The sequence below is a fragment of the Cherax quadricarinatus genome, chromosome 54, assembly GCF_038502225.1.
Source record: "Cherax quadricarinatus isolate ZL_2023a chromosome 54, ASM3850222v1, whole genome shotgun sequence".
Taxonomy (NCBI): domain Eukaryota; kingdom Metazoa; phylum Arthropoda; class Malacostraca; order Decapoda; family Parastacidae; genus Cherax; species Cherax quadricarinatus.
In genome coordinates, this window is record NC_091345.1 from 13166875 (window position 1) to 13186246 (window position 19372).

The 19372-nt window shown below is 45.0% G+C and overlaps 1 protein-coding gene across 5 annotated transcripts in view; it reads left to right on the forward strand.

The window, feature by feature from the left end:
• The first annotated feature begins 4300 nt into the window (after positions 1 to 4300).
• The window catches only part of LOC128699144 (kynureninase-like), a 38730-nt gene continuing 23658 nt past the window's right edge, over positions 4301 to 19372 (forward strand). Inside the window, exons 1-4 of one of the 5 annotated variants that reach the window (XM_070096636.1) lie at positions 4301 to 5118; positions 5499 to 5573; positions 7592 to 7713; positions 15200 to 15355. In XM_070096636.1, the coding sequence (XP_069952737.1) occupies positions 5556 to 5573; positions 7592 to 7713; positions 15200 to 15355 (296 nt within the window). In that variant the 5' untranslated portion in view covers positions 4301 to 5118; positions 5499 to 5555. The other 4 variants (XM_070096638.1, XM_070096639.1, XM_070096635.1 and 1 more) reach the window with 4 other exon arrangements.

Sequence of the window (19372 nt, forward strand, 5' to 3'; positions counted from 1 at the left end):
TGTCAGTTTGATACTTCCATTGTCAGTCAGTCTGCCAAGCTTGTCAGCTCCAGAGTATCTCGTATCCGATGGTCGTGTCTTCTCAGGATTTGTACCACTTCTGTAATGTGAAATTCAGTTTATTTCTTCTTTATATATACCCACAGTCTACTTGTGTTTTGTACAATTGTACACATCAGCAACAACAGTCTGGTTGACCAGGCAAGCACCAGACAAACCTGGCCCAAGGTCGGGCTCAGGGAGTTAAAAAACTCTCATAATTCTTCAAAGGTAGATGTCGTGTATATTCGATTACCTCAAACTTCTCCTCTTCTTCTACCATTTTTCTCTATATTGGACTGGAAAAGCTGTCTCATTCTTCAACACGTCTTGCACATGAGTCTTGTACACACGTCTTAATTAACTGCTTCTTATCCTTGTTCTTTCACAAGAGCTTGCTAAATCTGGTTTATTTATAGTCTCAGAGTTTTAGTTTTGTGTTTTTTAGTCCTATTAATAGCTCGAGTTTCTGTACGTGACTGTTAAATGTTCGTATTTATAAGTATGTCTTTGATGTTACTGTATACAATAAAGATGTGGATAGTCCTGGAATCCTGTCTATCTGGGAGAACCATGTGTAGGTCTGGAAACTGTTTTTGTCCAGTGCTGCTGAAGACCTTATCAGTGTTGTTTCTACAGTCATTAATGAAATGTCTATCTACCTGGAATCTATATGGAGTCTACCTGGAGGGGATTCCGGGGGTCAATGCCCCCTGCGGCCTGATCCAACCGAATGAGAACGTGATCAGGGAAGTCTTAGTAACGTGAAGACTCACCCCCTGGAAACTTACAGTCACTTGACGGAGGTCTTCTGCTAAGCTTGCGATCCACCTTTTTCAAAGAAAAAAAAAAAGTCACATCATCGGATGCGTCTGTGGATCTTTATGCTGCAAGAATTTCGTAAATATTCGTAGATTTTGCAAACACGTAGGTAAGACTTGTCCTTAAGTCTGGTCAATAATTTGAGGTCTTCCCTGATCCCAGGAATCTTAATCTTCCTTATGTAACACCGCTAGTGGTTCAGGGTGGAATTTATCCGCCTGTGATAACAAAATATTTTTAAAAGTCTAATATTAGATCTATCAGTTTTCAGCTGATAGCTGGATGATAAGATAAAGGTAAACAATGATTTTTAATATTTTGGAAAAAAAAGTCTATTGATCATTTTGCCTCTTTTATTTCAGACATAATAACCCGAAATTAGATTCTCTTTTACGTTGGCAGTGACCGCAGTGTCTAGACTCACGGTAAGGAAGGTGCTCAATAACACATTTCTATTGTTGTTTATGCTTCTAAACTTCTTCAGTGCCTCTGAGACGACTTTGTAAACATCTTTTGAACCTCTCAAGAAGAAGCATGAAGAACACATGACGGATGAAGAGGATGATCAGGTGATGTTATACTCGGATGAGCAATGAGGACGTGATTGCAACACACCCATCCCCTGCCTCTGAGATGTGAGGACGTAATTGCAACTCACCCATCCCCTGCCTTTGAAGTGTGAGGACGTGATTGCAACTCACTCATCCCCTTCCTCTGAGATGTGAGGACGTGATTGCAACTCACTCATCCCCTGCCTCTGAGATGTGAGGACGTGATTGCAACTCACCCATCCCCTGCCTTTGAAGTGTGAGGACGTGATTGCAACTCACTCATCCCCTGCCTCTGAGATGTGAGGACGTGATTGCAACTCACTCATCCCCTGCCTCTGAGATGTGAGGACGTGATTGCAACACACCCATCCCCTGCCTTTGAAGTGTGAGGACGTGATTGCAACTCACCCATCCCCTGCCTTTGAAGTGTGAGGACGTGATTGCAACACACCCATCCCCTGCCTTTGAAGTGTGAGGACGTGATTGCAACACACCCATCCCCTGCCTTTGAAGTGTGAGGACGTGATTGCAACACACCCATCCCCTGCCTTTGAAGTGTGAGGACGTGATTGCAACACACCCATCCCCTGCCTTTGAAGTGTGAGGACGTGATTGCAACACACCCATCCCCTGCCTTTGAAGTGTGAGGACGTGAGTGCAACACACCCATCCCCTGCCTTTGAAGTGTGAGGACGTGATTGCAACACACCCATCCCCTGCCTTTGAAGTGTGAGGACGTGATTGCAACTCACTCATCCCCTGCCTCTGAGATGTGAGGACGTGATTGCAACACACCCATCCCCTGCCTTTGAAGTGTGAGGACGTGATTGCAACTCACCCATCCCCTGCCTCTGAGCTGTGAGGACGTGATTGCAACACACCCATCCCCTGCCTTTGAAGTGTGAGGACGTGATTGCAACACACCCATCCCCTGCCTTTGAAGTGTGAGGACGTGATTGCAACTCACTCATCCCCTGCCTCTGAGATGTGAGGACGTGATTGCAACTCACTCATCCCCTGCCTCTGAGCTGTGAGGACGTGATTGCAACTCACCCATCCCCTGCCTCTGAGCTGTGAGGACGTGATTGCAACTCACTCATCCCCTGCCTCTGAGCTGTGAGTATAACTCCTTACATACTCAAATTATGAACTTACGATATTAATTTTTTTGATGTGTTAACAATAAAACAAAATACTAAAACCATCGTTTGTTTCCAGAATTTTCGGTTTATAAACCAGCTATTATGCTTATTAAAATTATTTATCTTTTTATATTTCAGCACTGATGATGGGGGTTTGAGACCCCGAAAAGTTTGGAAATAAATGGAGATGTTTTTCTGTCTTATGTTATTTTTTGGTTCCTCCTGCGTCTAAGACAGGGTCGTCCACCCTGGGTAGCACTCTGTATACACAGTCCGCTTCAGTGACTCTATTGTGCATCTAGACTGTTACCATCAGAATTCACGTTATCTTTCAAAATGAGCTTCGTTTATTCATAATAGAGAGCCTCAGTATAGAAAATGAGAGAGAATCCTGTATCCTAGTATTCAGCAATCCCGGTAACCGCCCGTGAGTCACTATCTATCCCTGGAAGGCTGTCAGACCTTCAGCGTGGAATTATGAATTCACTCTGGCTGACACCTACATCTATCATTGTGTTAGATAACTAGGAAGTGCTGCTGATCAAGGAGAAGAATTTAAACTCGCCATATACGGGAACCCGGGCCATGTGTACCAGTGTGCTTCAGCAGCCTCGGAAAACACACCATATTCTGGGGTGTTTGCGCATTACAACATATTATCTCTGATATCTCTTTCTTAAGCACTGTCTCTCTTCATCTTTATCACAACCTTCACCACAATCTTCAACTCCATCTCCAATCTCTTACACTTTTTTTTCTACCTCCATCACTCTCTTCACAGTCCTTTCCACCTTCACTGTCCCCTCTTTCCACCTCCACTGCCCCCTCTTTACACCTCCACTGCCCCCTCTTTCCACCTTCACTGCCCCCTCTTTCCACATTCACTGTCCCCTCTTTCCACCTCCACTGCCCCCTCTTTCCACCTTCACTGCCCCCTCTTTCCACCTTCACTGTCCCCTCTTTCCACCTCCACTGCCCCCTCTTTCCACCTTCACTGCCCCCTCTTTCCACCTCCACTGCCCCCTCTTTCCACCTCCACTGCCCCCTCTTTCCACCTCCACTGCCCCATCTTTCCACCTCCACTGCCCCCTCTTTCCACTTCCACTCCTTGCAATCTCCACTATCACTCTCTCTACCTCTTCCACCACTATCTTCATCTTCACCACCCCTCTCCAACTTCTCCATCATTTTCTTTATCACCACTTCCACCATCATTTTCTCCACTTACTCCACCTCTACCATTCTCTCTTTCACAAGCGAGAAATCCCGGGCCGGAACTCTGCCTGGGTAAAACGTATCGGTAAATGCTGCCACCTGTGTTAGTCAAGTGTAGTGGGTCACATCTATTGTGAAATTGCTATGAAGATGTGAAAAGACACTACTGTTCACTCTTGCTGGAGGCCATCATGTTCAAAATCCCAATATAAATAATAAAATCCCAAACCTGGGAAATCTTTATATATATATATATATATATATATATATATATATATATATATATATATATATATATATATATATATATATATATATATATATATATATATATATATATATATATATATATATATATATATATATATATAAAGCACCAAACTTCAACACTGCTTCTATCTCCTCTTCCATCATCTGTTTCTCTACGTCTCTCTAATCTAAAACCTTCGAAAAAAACATTCCTTAAAAAAAAATCTTGAAGATTTTACCGAGGATTCAAATTCGCCGTGCGACATCAGGCAACATTATAAATACCAGCAGCGTTGGTGTGTGGAGACACGAGCACTTCTGCCGCAGTGGGTTGCCAGCACTAGCTGAGTCGACTTCAGTCCTTAGGAACTGTCAACGCTTGCTAGTCAAGAGACAACTGTTATTTACTTACGGTTGTGAGCGATTGGTGTTAATTTCCTCGTCGTCTTCCAGTAGTTGTTTTATATAGGGGAAGGAATTGTTTTTATTTTATTGTTACGGTAGTGGTGATGTGTTACGGTAGTGGTGAGGTGTTACGGTAGTGGTGAGGTATTACGGTAGTGGTGAGGTGTTACTATAGTGGTGAGGTGTTACGGTAGTGGTGAGGTATTACGGTAGTGGTGAGGTGTTACCGTTGTGGTGAGGTGTTACCATTGTGGTGAGGTGTTACGGTAGTGGTGAGGTGTTACGGTAGTGGTGAGGTGCTACGGTAGTGGTGAGGTGTTACTATAGTGGTGAGGTGTTACGGTAGTGGTGAGGTGTTACTATAGTGGTGAGGTGTTACGGTAGTGGTGAGGTGTTACTATAGTGGTGAGGTGTTACTATAGTGGTGAGGTGTTACGGTAGTGGTGAGGTGTTACTATAGTGGTGAGGTGTTACGGTAGTGGTGAGGTGTTACTATAGTGGTGAGGTGTTACGGTAGTGGTGAGGTGTTACTATAGTGGTGAGGTGTTACGGTAGTGGTGAGGTGTTACTATAGTGGTGAGGTGTTACGGTAGTGGTGAGGTGTTACTATAGTGGTGAGGTGTTACGGTAGTGGTGAGGTGTTACTATAGTGGTGAGGTGTTACGGTAGTGGTGAGGTGTTACTATAGTGGTGAGGTGTTACGGTAGTGGTGAGGTGTTACGGTAGTGGTGAGGTGTTACGGTAGTGGTGAGGTGCTACGGTAGTGGTGAGGTGTTACGGTAGTGGTGAGGTGTTACGGTAGTGGTGAGGTGTTACGGTAGTGGTGAGGTGTTACGGTAGTGGTGAGGTGCTACGGTAGTGGTGAGGTGTTACGGTAGTGGTGAGGTGTTACGGTAGTGGTGAGGTGTTACGGTAGTGGTGAGGTGTTACTATAGTTGTGAGGTGTTACTATAGTGGTGAGGTGTTACGGTAGTGGTGAGGTGTTACGGTAGTGGTGAGGTGTTACGGTAGTGGTGAGGTGTTACGGTAGTGGTGAGGTGTTACGGTAGTGGTGAGGTGTTACGGTAGTGGTGAGGTGTTACGGTAGTGGTGAGGTGTTACTATAACAGAAGAAGTGTGCACTCAGACAGTCATGGACCACCAGCAACAGGTCAGCAGTAGTGGAAGTTTTTTGTTTCTAGTTATTTATTATTATCTCAGCGTCCTTCATCATCCCCCCACCCTCCCTGACTCCCTCCCTGTCTCCCTCCCTGACTCCCTCTCTGACTCCCTCCCTGACTCCCTCTCTGACTCCCTCCCTGACTCCCTCCCTGTCTCCCTCCCTGACTCCCTCCCTGACTCCCTCCCTGACTCCCTTCCTGACTCCCTCCCTGACTCCCTTCCTGACTCCCTCCCTGACTCCCTTCCTGACTCCCTCCCCGACTCCCTCCCTGACTCCCTCCCTCTCTCTCTCTACCTATCTATCTTTCTATCTCTCTGTCTGTCTATCTCTCTCGCTCGCAACTTTTTCCTTATATTTTCCTCTCCCTCAGTCTCATTTCCCCTCTTTTTTCTCCATCTCCCTCCTTCTCTCTCCCTTTCTCTCATCCCTCCACCGTCATCTCCCACTCTCCGCCACAACACTAGTAAACGACCAGAGAGGAAGAAATTAAATACAGATGTATATAAAGCTCTATGATTGTTCATGATAACTCTGTCTTCCCCTCATAATAACGGAAGAACAGAACACATGAAGAAATGAGTGTCTTATATAGCCGCCTCTTGAGAAAATATGGAATTATTTCCAGAATCTCTGCAACCGGCAACCAGTTACCCGTGGGTACCTCAGGGAAAAGTCCCTCTCATGGCAAGCCATGTTCTTCTTCCTGGTAACCTGTTGCTTATCCCCGACGTCGGTGGGGATGGGGAGGGGCAGTTTGGAATACCCGGAAAATCCAGCGACGTATCTCGGAAAAGTCTGTTTCGTGCAGGGCATGGTGATTAGTTTTTTTTCCCCAAGGAAGTCGGGGATTCCAGCAGCGGTGTTCCAGAGTCACTAAGTGAGTCATCTTGAGACTTACACCTGCGTCAGGAGGTACTTTGCCTGACTGGGAAACAACTCTAACATATGGAGAACTCACCGCGTATTTATGGAAAACTAGAAGGGTATCCCTTCAATGTGCGTACGTATCCTTTTAAAACTCGTTGCTTATCCCTTTACAACTTGCAGCGCATCCCTTCGAATACACAAACATTGAGTGTTATACTGAGATCAGACTGGAGTCTTGTGAATGAACTCTGGCTTACTATTGCTCACAAGCTGAGTAAGTTGAAGGTCCGGTGACCACAAACCAGCAGTGTAATTGGAACAATGGTAAACGTAATAGCAAGAGAGAGAGTTATATCACCCAGAGTTTACGTGAACAGATTACATACAACTATTCTCCCTCTATTTTCTGTCTCTTCTCTGTTATTTTCAAATTCTCTTTACATATAGTCCTCTTTTCTCAGTATGTGTACCATAAATTATATATATATATATATATATATATATATATATATATATATATATATATATGTCGTGCCGAATAGGCAGAACTTGCGATCTTGGCTTAAATAACAACGCTCATCTTGCCATATAGGACAAGTGAAAATTTGTGTATGCAATAATTTCGCCAAAATAATTCTGAACCTAACAAAAAAAATATATTTGATTGTGTTTGTTTAGTACTAAATTACTATAAACGTATTTAAAGTATATTTAGTTGGGTTAGGCTAAAATAAATTGCTCTTGTTATAGTAAGGTTAGGTAAGTTTTCTAAGTTCCTTTTGGTGCAAAATTAAAATTTTTTACATGAACATTAATGAAAAAAATATATCTTTAAACGTGTAAGAGAAAATTTCAGAAAGGACTTAATTTTAAATGAGTTCTTGCTAATTGACCAGTTTTACATATTCGGCACGACATATATATATATATATATATATATATATATATATATATATATATATATATATATATATATATATATATATATATATATATATATATATATATATTATTAAGTATTACTTGCTTGTCAATATTAGTGTGTCGACATGAATTATGTAACTGAGAAACACTGGTTTTGAGCGTATTGCATACCTCAACTTTATATGCAAATATATCAAGGTTATGGCGTTCGTCAGCAGGTGGAGTCCCCACGTGAAGTGCTACAAGCCCTTGCCAGGAAACACAACGTTGATGTCCTCAGTCTGGAGTTTGCAAAGCTGATGGATTCTCAGGACCCTCTACGGAGCTTCAGAGACAGGTGAGATGGCTCTCAGTGTGAGTTTAGGGTAGATCTAAATAGTGTCTAGTTAGTAAACACGTCACGTGTGTGTTCTGTCTAGTCCCTCGACAAAGGAGACTGGATCGAAGGTTCTCATGTTCTTATTAATGCTAGGATGGCACCATTGACTAAAGTCACGTGCTGTTTTTTTTCCCTCTCGATATTTTGTTATATATTTGCATAGTAATTTAGTCTATAATTTCTTCATCCCTGTTCATCCCTGACGACAAAGGCAGATAATCCGTTATAGCCCCCATAGTCCCTCATACACCTTTCACTCACGTCCATAGTCTCTTAAGCACCCATCACTTAGGTTCAAAGTTCCTAACATATCTTTCAGTTACGTTCATAGTCGCTTATACTCTTTTCACGTAGGTCGATACACACAATTCACTCACGTCCACAGTTCTTTATACACAGTTCATTAAGCTCCATAATTCCTTACACTCATATCCATGCTTAACAAAATTCACACACACTGAAAGTCAACATTCAGAGAGTTCTCAAGTAACTCTAGCATGTGAGTGTTGTGTTGACCTTGACAACTAACATCATACGTAGCATGACTGAGTACTCAGTGTTGAGCCGCTCAACAAGTTATCTGTTGTCTTGCCTATAATTGAAATATATTTTTAGCATTAGCTATTCGTTATAAATGTGATGAATTAAGATAAAATTTTATTCACTGAAACGTGTGTGTGTGTGTGTGTGTGTGTGTGTACTCACCTATATGTACTCATTTATGGTTGCAGGGGTCAAGTCATAGCTCCTGGCCCCGCCTCTTCACTGATCCCTACCAGGTCCTCTCTCTCCCTGCTCCGTGAGCTTTATCATACCTCCTCTTAAAACTATGTATGGTTCCTGCTTCCACTACGACACTTTCCAGGCTATTCCACTTCCTGACAACTCTGTGACTGAAGAAATACTTCCTAACATTCCTCTGACTCATCTGAGGCTTCAACTTCCAATTGTGACCCCTTGTTTCTGTGTCCCGTCTCTAGAACATTCTGTCTCTGTCCACCTTGTCAGTTCCTTGCAGTATTTTACATGTCATTATTATGTCTCCCCTAACCCTCTTGTCCTCCAGTGTCGTGAGGCCGATTTCCCTTTACCTTCCTTAGCTCTGGGACTAGTCTTGTTGCAAATCTTTGCACTTTCTCTAATTTCTTGACGTGCTTGACCAGGTGTGAGTTGCAAACTGGTGCTGCATACTCCAGTATGGGCCTCACGTACGCGGTGTACAGAATCTTGAACGATATCCTTACCGAGGTATCGGAACGCTATTCTTAGGTTTGCCAGGCGCCCATATACTGCAGCAGTTATCTGACTGATGTGCGCCTCAGTAGATGTGACCGGTATTATAGACACCCCAATATCCTTTTCCTTGAGTGAGATTTGCAGTCTTTGTGTGTGTGTGTGTGTGTGTGTGTGTGTGTGTGTGTGTGTGTGTGTGTGTGTGTGTGTGTGTGTGTGTGTGTGTGTGTGTGTGTGTGTGTGTACTCACCTAATTGTGGATGCAGGGGTCGAGACTCAGCTCCTGGCCCCGCCTCTTCACTGATCGCTACTGGGTCCTCTCTCTCTCTCTGCTTCCTGAGCTTTGTCATACCTCTTCTTAAAACTATGTATGGTTCCTGCCTCCACTACTTCACTTGCTAGGTTATTCCACTTGCTGACAACTCTATGACTGAAGAAATACTTCCTAACGTCCCTGTGACTCGTCTGAGTCTTCAGCTTCCAGTTGTGACCCCTTGTCCCTGTGTCCCCTCTCTGGAACATCCTATCTCTGTCCATCTTGTCTATTCCCAGCAGTATCTTGTATGTCGTTATCATGTCTCCCCTGACCCTTCTGTCCTCCAGTGTCGTCAGTCCGATTTCCCTTAACCTTTCCTCGTACGACATTCTCTTGAGCTCTGGGACTAGCCTTGTTGCAAACCTTTGTACTTTCTCTAACTTCTTGACGTGCTTGACCAGGTGTGGGTTCCAGACTGGTGCTGCATACTCCAGTATGGGCCTAACATACACAGTGTACAGTGTCTTGAACGATTCCTTATTAAGGTATCGGAATGTTATTCTCAGGTTTGCCAGGCGCCCGTATGCTGTAGCGGTTATTTGGTTGATGTGTGCCTCCGGTGATGTGCTCGGTGTTATCGTCACCCCAAGGTCTTTCTCCCTGAGTGAGGTCTGTAGTCTTTGTCCACCTAGCCTATACTCTGTCTGCGGTCTTCTTTGCCCCTCCCCAATCTTCATGACTTTGCATTTGGCTGGATTGAATTCGAGAAGCCAGTTACTGGACCACATGTCCAACCTGTCCAGGTCTCTTTGCAGTCCTGCCTCATCCTCGTCCGATTTAATTCTTCTCATCAACTTCACATCATCTGCGAACAGGGACACTTCAGAGTCTATTCCTTCCATCATGTCGTTCACATGTATCAAAAATAGCACTGGTCCTAGAACTGACCCCTGTGGGACCCCGCTCGTAACAGGCGCCCACTGTGATGCCTCTTCACGTACCATGACTCGTTGCTGCCTCCCTGTCAGGTATTCCCTTATCCATTGCAGTGCCCTCCCTTTTACATGCGCCTGATCCTCCAGCTTCTGTACTAATCTCTTGTGGGGAACTGTGTCAAAGGATTTCCTGCAGTCTAGGAAAACGCAATCTACCCACCCTTCTCTCTCGTGTCTTACTTCTGTTACCTTGTCATAAAACTCCAGGAGGTTTGCGATACAAGATTTGCCTTCCATGAACCCATGCTGGTTTTCATTTATAATCTTGTTCCTTTCATGGTGTTCGACCACTCTCCTCCTGATAATCTTCTCCATGACTTTGCACACAATACATGTCAGAGACACAGGTCTGTAGTTTAGTGCCTCGTTTCTGTTTCCTTTCTTAAATATGGGGACTACATTAGCTGTCTTCCATTTCTCAGGTAGTTGCCCAGTTTCAAGGGATGTGTTGAAGATTGTGGTTAGAGGCACGCACAGCATCTCTGCTCCTTCTCTAAGGACCCATGGGGAGATGTCCGGTCCCATCGCCTTTGAGGTGTCAAGGTCACTTAAGAGCTTCTTCACCTCCTCCTCAGTTGTTCGTATGTCATCCAACACTTGTTGGTATATTCTCTCTTGATGTTCCCTTCTGTACTGTCTTCACACAGCCCTTCCTGTCTCTACTGTAAAAACTTCCTTAAATCTCCTGTTCAGCTCCTCACATACCTCCTGATCATTTCTTGTGAGTTCTCCACCCTCTGTCCTTAATCTGATCACCTGGTCTTTGACTGTTGTCTTCCTCCTGATGTGGCTATACAACAGTTTCGGGTCAGTCTTGATTCTCGATGCTATGCCATTTTCATACTGTCGCTGGGCCTCCCTCCTTACCTGTGCATACTCATTCCTGGCTCTGCGACTGATCTCCCTATTTTCGTGTGTTCTCTGCCTTCTGTACTTTTTCCATTCTCTATTGCACTTTGTTTTTGCCTCCATACACCGTCGGGTAAACCAGGGGCTCGTTCTGGTCTTCCCGTTGTTACTGTTGCCCTTGGGAATAAACCTTTCCACTGCCTCCTTGCATTTTGTTGTTACATATTCCATCATTTCATTTACTGGCTTTCCTGCCAGTTCTCTGTCCCACTGGACCTCAAGCAGGAAGTTCTTCAACCCTATGTAGTCCCCTCTTTTATAGTCAGGCTTTTCCCATTCAACTCCTGTTATTCTCTCCACTTGCAGCTCTACTATGTATTCAAAGCACAGAACCACGTGGTCGCTAGCTCCTAGGGGACTCTCATACTTGATGTCCTCAATGTCTGAGCTGCCCAGGGTGAACACAAGGTCCAATCTTGCTGGTTCATCCTCTCCTCTCACTCTGGTAGTGTCCTTAACATGTTGGTGCATGAGGTTTTCCAGCACCACGTCCAACATCCTGGCTCTCCATGTTTCTTGACCCCCATGTTGTTCCAGGTTTTCCCAGTCGATCTCCCTGTGGTTGAAATCCCCCATAACCAGCAACTTTGCTCTGCTGGAATGAGCGCTTCTTGCCACCTCAGCAAGTGTGTCCACCATTGCTCTGTTGCTCTCTTCATATTCCTCTCTTGGCCTCCTGCAGTTCTGTGGTGGATTATACATCACTGCAATGACCACTTTGTGTTCCCCAGACTGAAGTGTACCTACTATGTAGTCTCTTTCTCCCGTCTCATCTATGCCTTCCATTTTCTCGAATTTCCATCTGTTTTTTACGAGCAGAGCAACCCCACCTGCCCCTTCTATCTTTCCTCATGATCTGGTATCCTGGTGGGAAGATTGCATCTGTTATTGTCTCCGTGAGTTTTGTTTCTGTAACTGCTATGATGTCTGGGGACTTCTCATTTATTCTTTCTTGCCATTCCTCATGTTTATTCGTTAATCCATCTGCATTTGTGTACCAAACCTTCAACTTCTGTTCTAATACTGTAACTGTGGTGCGGGGGGTGGAAACAGAGGGATCGGTGTGTGATGGTTGGTTTGGATTGTTCAGTTGCCTTGGGGGTGTCGTGGCTGGAGTCCTCCTGCAGGTGTTTCTGGAGGGTGTGCTTGCCCTTCTATTTGATCCTGGGTTATTCTGCTCTCCTTTTTCATTTCCTCCCATTTCTCCTTTCGTTTCTGAACTCTCTCTTTCATCGTCTTCCTTTCGTCCTGTGTTCTGTCTCGATCGAGGTACACACTCCGGAACTCCTGCTTGCCTCTCAGCCGTGCTTTCTCCTGCAGGATCATGGTTTGAGTTGATTCTGCCTTGAAAATTACTTTGAGAGGCCGATTCCTTTTCTTTGTGAACCACCCAATTCTCTGAAAATTTGCCACCTGGGTCATGTCCCTTTCGCCTATCACCATGATATCTTCAATCGCTTTTTTCTCCTCCTGCTTTCTTTCTTCATAAGTTTCCCCTTTAGCTTCATCTAGCCCATAGACAAACACGGATCTCTCCCTTTCCACCTCCCACTTTGACTCCCATTGCATCCTCTGATGTGTTTTAGTTTCTTCCCGTGGAGTGTTCCTTCCTTCAGTCCCTTCCCTAGTTATGGCCCCTATGCTTCTTGGTTTGCCCTTCCTGCTCACCTGTTCCTGGCCCCCACAGGTATCTGGTAAGGTCCTTGCACATGTCCTAGTTCCTTCAATGTCTTCCAACCTCTCATTCTGTCCTAGTGTGCTCCCTGCCTTTGTTTTGGCCCCATGTGGGTTTGACAGGACCTCTGCATACAGTTTAGTTTCCATGCTTCCTTCAGACCTGTTGTCTGTGTTTGATGTAGCCATTGCCGATGCTGCTTCTGTAATATCTTTGTCTCTGTGCTGTTTCAGATGTCTCAGCTCCGCTTCTAATCTCTCTATCTTGATTTCTGATGCTGTGGCCTGTTGCTTCCACCTTCTGCATTCTGCTGCTAACCTCTCTTCCATCTTCCTTTCCAGCTCATCTACTCTCCTTCCCCAGTCTTCCTCCCTTTTTTTGAGCTCTACCTCCCATTCCTCCCTCCCAGATTCGTCCTTGGAGCCCCTTGTCCTCATCCTAGTTCTAGGTTCCCCCGTTGCTCCACAGAAGAGGGGACGGGTGGTTAGGGGGAGGGGAATAGATGGTTAGGAGGAGAGGGAATGGATGGGTGTGGGGGAGGGGGAGGATGGTTATTGGAGGGGTAGAAATAGTTGGGGAGGGGGTTAGATGGTTTGAGGGAGAGAGGGGATGGATGGTTATGGGGAAGGGAGAGGATGGTTATTGGAGGGAGGGAGGTAGTTGGGGGGTTAGACTGTTTGGGGAGGGGTTAGGTGGTTTGGGGAGGGGTAGGTGGCTAAGGTGAGGTGGTTAGGGGAGGGGGGGAACGTGTTTGTGTCAAGTGTTTGTGTCAAGTGGTGGAGGGTGTGTGTGGGTGTGTGTGTGTGTGTGTGTGTGTGTGTGTGTGTGTGTGTGTGTGTGTGTGTGTGTGTGTGTGTGTGTGTGTGTGTGTGTGTGTGTGTGTGTGTGTGTGGTGTGTGTGGGGTGTGTGTTTGTGTGGTGTGTGTGTGGGGTGTGTGTGGTGTGTGTGTGTTGTGTATGTGTGTGTGTGTGTGGTGTGTGTGTGTGTATGTGTGTGTGTGGTGTGTGTGTGTGTGGTGTGTGTGGTGTGTGTGTGTGGTGTGTGTGTGTGTATATGTGTGTGTGTGTGTGTGTGTGTTTGTTTGTGTGTGTGTGTATGTGTGTATGTGTTTATGTATGTGTGTGTGTGTGTGTGTGTGTGTGTGTGTGTGTGTGTGTGTGAGTGTGTGAGTGTCTACCCTTGTGTGTGTGTGCTTGTGTCTGATGGAGGGAGGGCTAGGGGTGGGTAGGTGGTGTGGTTGAAAGATCCGTCGTGTAGGCACAAATTTAGTCTCATTTATCTTTCCCAATTATGCTACTCTCTCCACTTATTGCCCTTTCTGGATATACGTATTAATTGTTGCTGGTTATTATCATTTTCCTTGTTCACATTGAGAGAGGACTTCCTAGCTTCCTAATTATTCTTATTGCTAATAACTACCGGTAGTAACACTGCCTGTGTGCGTGTGTGCATGTGTGTGTGTGTGAGTGTGTGTGTGTGTGTGTGTGTCTTGTGCGGTGTAATGACTGGCCGCAACTTCTTGTGACCTGACACAACCCTCCTGGGACTTGACCGACCCCCACACCGTCTTACAATGTTGCCCTTAAAAGCTTGTCCCACCTACCTTCTCACACTCGTCAAAACTATATTCACTATGTCTATACTATTTCTATTCTAATTCTAGTAATAGCTTGCAGGAGTGAGTGACCAGTATCAAACAGTATGCAAGGCCAGCCAGGGCCGTCAACATGCAAACCACAAATAGGCGAATAAACTTGCGCTCAATGGTGCGGTGACAGGTTGCCAGCTGCTGATGACGGAGTCGTCGTACGTAGGCCTTAAATCCCTGTTTTGGAGATCCTTCACCCGTGATGTTTATAACCATATATTCTCATACATCCCGCTTCCTCACGCAATGTCACTCTTTACTGATGATAGTATATACTTCATATTATATACACTTCACTTTATATGTATAATGGCGCACAACTTGTCGTGACGTCACTTCTTCAGGCCTACCGCTGCCAATGTGGCAACAGCCCCTAAGACCCCCAACGGTTTGCGTTTTGAAATATTATGATTTCAGCTTTCCTCTCACTTTCTTTAAGTAATAACTTTAATTATCACTCGTAGTATTGCTCACTGACGTTCCACTACCACTGATTACTGCTAGCTGTTATTGCACGCCTTTCAACGCTAAGGTTCTCAGAGCCTTGTTACCCACGTCTGCACCCCACGGACCCACGTGTGTGTGTGTGTGTGTGTGGTGTGTGTGTGTGTGTGTGTGTATTCTCAGTCTACTTAAGATCTTCCTCAGGCGCTGCTGATGCTGACGATATTATTTATTGAGCTTAAGGTGTTCCTTCTTAAACGATAAGCTAATCTTGGGTCCTCAGGTTCTGCTACCCGAAGAACGGAGCGCTGGCCACCGTTGATCCCGACCTGGTGGACCCCAAGGAGGAATGTGTGTACCTCTGCGGAAACTCCCTGGGTCTGAAGCCTCGTACAGCTGACACCTACATGCAGGAACAGCTTGATAAGTGGGCCAACACGTGAGTACGATCATGGATTGGAATTTCTTTTACACGTTGATACAAATTTGTTTACACTGCCATTATATTACATAATTATCAAAGACACTTGTCGATAGGCACTTGGCCTTTTGTGTGTGTGTGTGTGTATGTGTAATGTTTATTAATTTAGTGGATCTTGCAGGCCACAGACACAATCAAACCAATTTGTAAACATTTCCATGTTTACAAATTCTTGTCCCCTCAAGGGAGGTTCCTTGACGTTGGTGAGGGGGCTCTTGATCTAGGGAATTGGATCTGTGTTCCAGTTCCCTGAACTGAGCCTGAATGTCTTCCAACCCCCCCCACAGGCGCTGTATAATCCTACGGGTTTAGCGCTCCCCCATGATTATAATAATACAAATTCTTGTTGTTCATGCACTTTGTTCTTCATGAGACGAATAAATCAAGAGAAAATTTGTGTATGCAATAATTTAGCAAAAGTCATTCTGAACCTAACGAAAAAAAAAATATTTCACTGTGTTTGTTTATTACTAAATTATTGTAAACTTATCTAAAATATATTTATCTGGATTAGGCTAAATTAAATTGTGCTTGTTATATTATGGTTAGGTAAGTTTTCTAAGGCTTTTTGGTACAAAATTATTAATTTTTAAATAAACATAAATGAAAGAAAAATGTTTTTAAACATATGAAGGAAAATTATAGAAAAGACTTAATTTTAAATGAGTTCTTGCTAATTGGCCAGTTTTACCTATTCGGCACGACATATACATGTATACATAACAGTGAAAACAGGAAATATACCTGATCGCTTTCATGTGCTTACGCATATCTTCAGAGGAACTGGAAGGATAAACATTAATAATATCTTTATTTCCACATTTCTGGCAAATTATGTCAATTTTGTCCCGGGATGCGACCCACATTATTCGACTAATACTCGGGTACCCATTTTACTGATGGGTGAACATGGACGTGTGAAGCTTGATCTTTGCCTACCAGGCCACGAGCCACAAACACATTTTTAACACTAAGGTGATACCTCAGAGCAGGTGACAACTCACCCAGGGAGGTGACCCTTATCTCAAAATACATTGTAGGAAGCCAAATGGACCACAGTCCCACCATCCTTATACAAACATTTATCCAAACTTCAAGATAAATTAATTGTTTGTCAAAGAACGCAGCTCTTAAGTAACCGTGACACCTCAAAGGCGATGGGACCGGACAACATCTCCCCATGGGTCCTTAAAGAAGGAGCAGAGATGCTGTGCGTGCCTCTAACCACAATCTTCAACACATCCCTTGAAACTGGGCAACTACCTGAGGAATGGAAGACAGCTAATGTAGTCCCCATATTTTAGAAAGGAAACAGAAACGAGGCCTAAACTACAGACCTGTGTCTCTGACATGTATTGTGTGCAAAGTCATGGAGAAGATTATCAGTAGGAGAGTGGTCGAACACCTGGAAAGAACAAGATTATAAATGAAAACCAGCATGGGTTCATGGAAGGCAAATCTTGTACCACAAACCTCCTGGAGTTTTATGACAAGGTAACAGAAGTAAGACACGAGAGAGAGGGGTGGGTAGATTGCGTTTTCCTAGACTGTAGGAAGGCCTTTGACACAGTTCCCCACAAGAGATTAGTGCAGAAGCTGGAGGATCAGGCGCATGTAAAAGGGAGGGCACTGCAATGGATAAGGGTATACCTGACAGGGAGGCAGCAACGAGTCATGGTACGTGAAGAGGTATCACAGTGGGCGCCTGTAACGAGCGGGGTCCCACAGGGGTCAGTTCTAGGACCAGTGCTATTTTTGATACATGTGAACGACATGATGGAAGGAATAGATTCTGAAGTGTCCCTGTTCGCAGATGACGTGAAGTTGATGAGAAGAATTAAATCGGACGAGGATGAGGCAGGACTGCAAAGAGACCTGGACAGGCTGGACATGTGGTCCAGTAACTGGCTTCTCGAATTCAATCCAGCCAAATGCAAAGTCATAAAGATTGGGGAGGGGCAGAGAAGACCGCAGACAGAGTATAGGCTAGGTGGACAAAGACTACAGACCTCACTCAGGGAGAAAGACCTTCGGGTGACCATAACACCGAACACATCACCGGAGGCACACATCAACCAAATAACTGCTGCAGCATACGGGCGCCTGGCAAACCTGAGAATAGCGTTCCGATACCTTAATAAGGAATCGTTCAAGACACTGTACACTGTGTATGTTAGGCCCATACTGGAGTATGCAGCACCAGTCTGGAACCCACACCTGGTCAAGCACGTCAAGAAGTTAGAGAAAGTACAAAGGTTTGCAACAAGGCTAGTCCCAGAGCTCAAGGAAATGTCGTACGAGGAAAGGTTAAGGGAAATCGGACTGACGACACTGGAGGACAGAAGGGTCAGGGGAGACATGATAACGACATACAAGATACTGCTGGGAATAGACAAGGTGGACAGAGATAGGATGTTCCAGAGAGGGGACACAGGGACAAGGGGTCACAACTGGAAGCTGAAGACTCAGACGAGTCACAGGGACGTTAGGAAGTATTTCTTCAGTCATAGAGTTGTCAGCAAGTGGAATAGCCTAGCAAGTGAAGTAGTGGAGGCAGGAACCATACATAGTTTTAAGAAGAGGTATGACAAAGCTCAGGAAGCAGAGAGAGAGAGGACCCAGTAGCGATCAGTGAAGAGGCGGGGCCAGGAGCTGAGTCTCGACCCCTGCAACCACAATTAGGTGAGTACAATTAGGTGAGCACACACACAAACACACACAGTGCACACAACCAAGGAAGAAGTGAAGAGGCTTCTGAGTGAGCTAGATACCTCAAAGGCAATGGGGCCAGATAACATCTCCCCATGGGTATTGAGAGAGGGAGCAGAGGCGCTATGTGTACCCCTAACAACAATATTCAATACATCTATCGAAACAGGGAGATTGCCTGAGGCATGGAAGACAGCAAATGTAGTCCCAATCTTTAAAAAAGGAGACAGACATGAAGTATTAAACTACAGACCAGTGTCACTGGCATGTATAGTATGCAAAATCATGGAGAAGATTATCAGAAGAGTGGTGGAACACCTAGAAAGGAATGATCTCATCAACAGCAGCCAACATGGTTTCAGGGACGGGAAATCCTGTGTCACAAACCTACTGGAGTTCTATGGGTGGATTGCATATTCTTGCACTGCAAGAAGGCGTTTGACACAGTTCCACACAAGAGATAGGTGCAAAAACTGGAGGACCAAGCAGGGATAACAGGGAAGGCACTACAATGGATCAGGGAATACTTGTCAGGAAGACAGCAGCAAGTCATGGTACGTGGCGAGGTGTCAGAGTGGGCACCTGTGACCAGCGGGGTCCCACAGTGGTCAGTCCTAGGACCGGTACTGTTTCTGGTATTTGTGAAAGACATGACGGAAGGAATAGACTCTGAGGTGTCCCTGTTTGCAGATGACGTGAAGTTGATGAGAAGAATTCACTCGATCGAAGACCAGGCAGAACTACAAAGGGATCTGGACAGGCTGCAGACCTGGTCCAGCAATTGGCTCCTGGAGTTCAATCCCACCAAGTGCAAAGTCATGAAGATTGTGGAAGGGCAAAGAAGACCGCAGACGGAGTACAGTCTAGGGGGCCAGAGACTACAAACCTCACTCAAGGAAAAAGATCTTGGGGTGAGTATAACACCAGGCACATCTCCTGAAGCGCACATCAACCAAATAACTGCTGCAGCATATGGGCGCCTAGCAAACCTCAGAACAGCATTCCGACATCTTAATAAGGAATCGTTCAGGACCCTGTACACCGTGTACGTTAGGCCCATATTGGAGTATGGGGCACCATTTTGGAACCCACACCTAGCCAAGCACGTAAAGAAACTAGAGAAAGTGCAAAGGTTTGCAACAAGACTAGCCCCAGAGCTAAGAGGTATGTCCTACGAGGAGAGGTTAAGGGAAATCAACCTGACGACACTGGAGGACAGGAGAGATAGGGGGGACATGATAACGACATACAAAATACTGAGAGGAA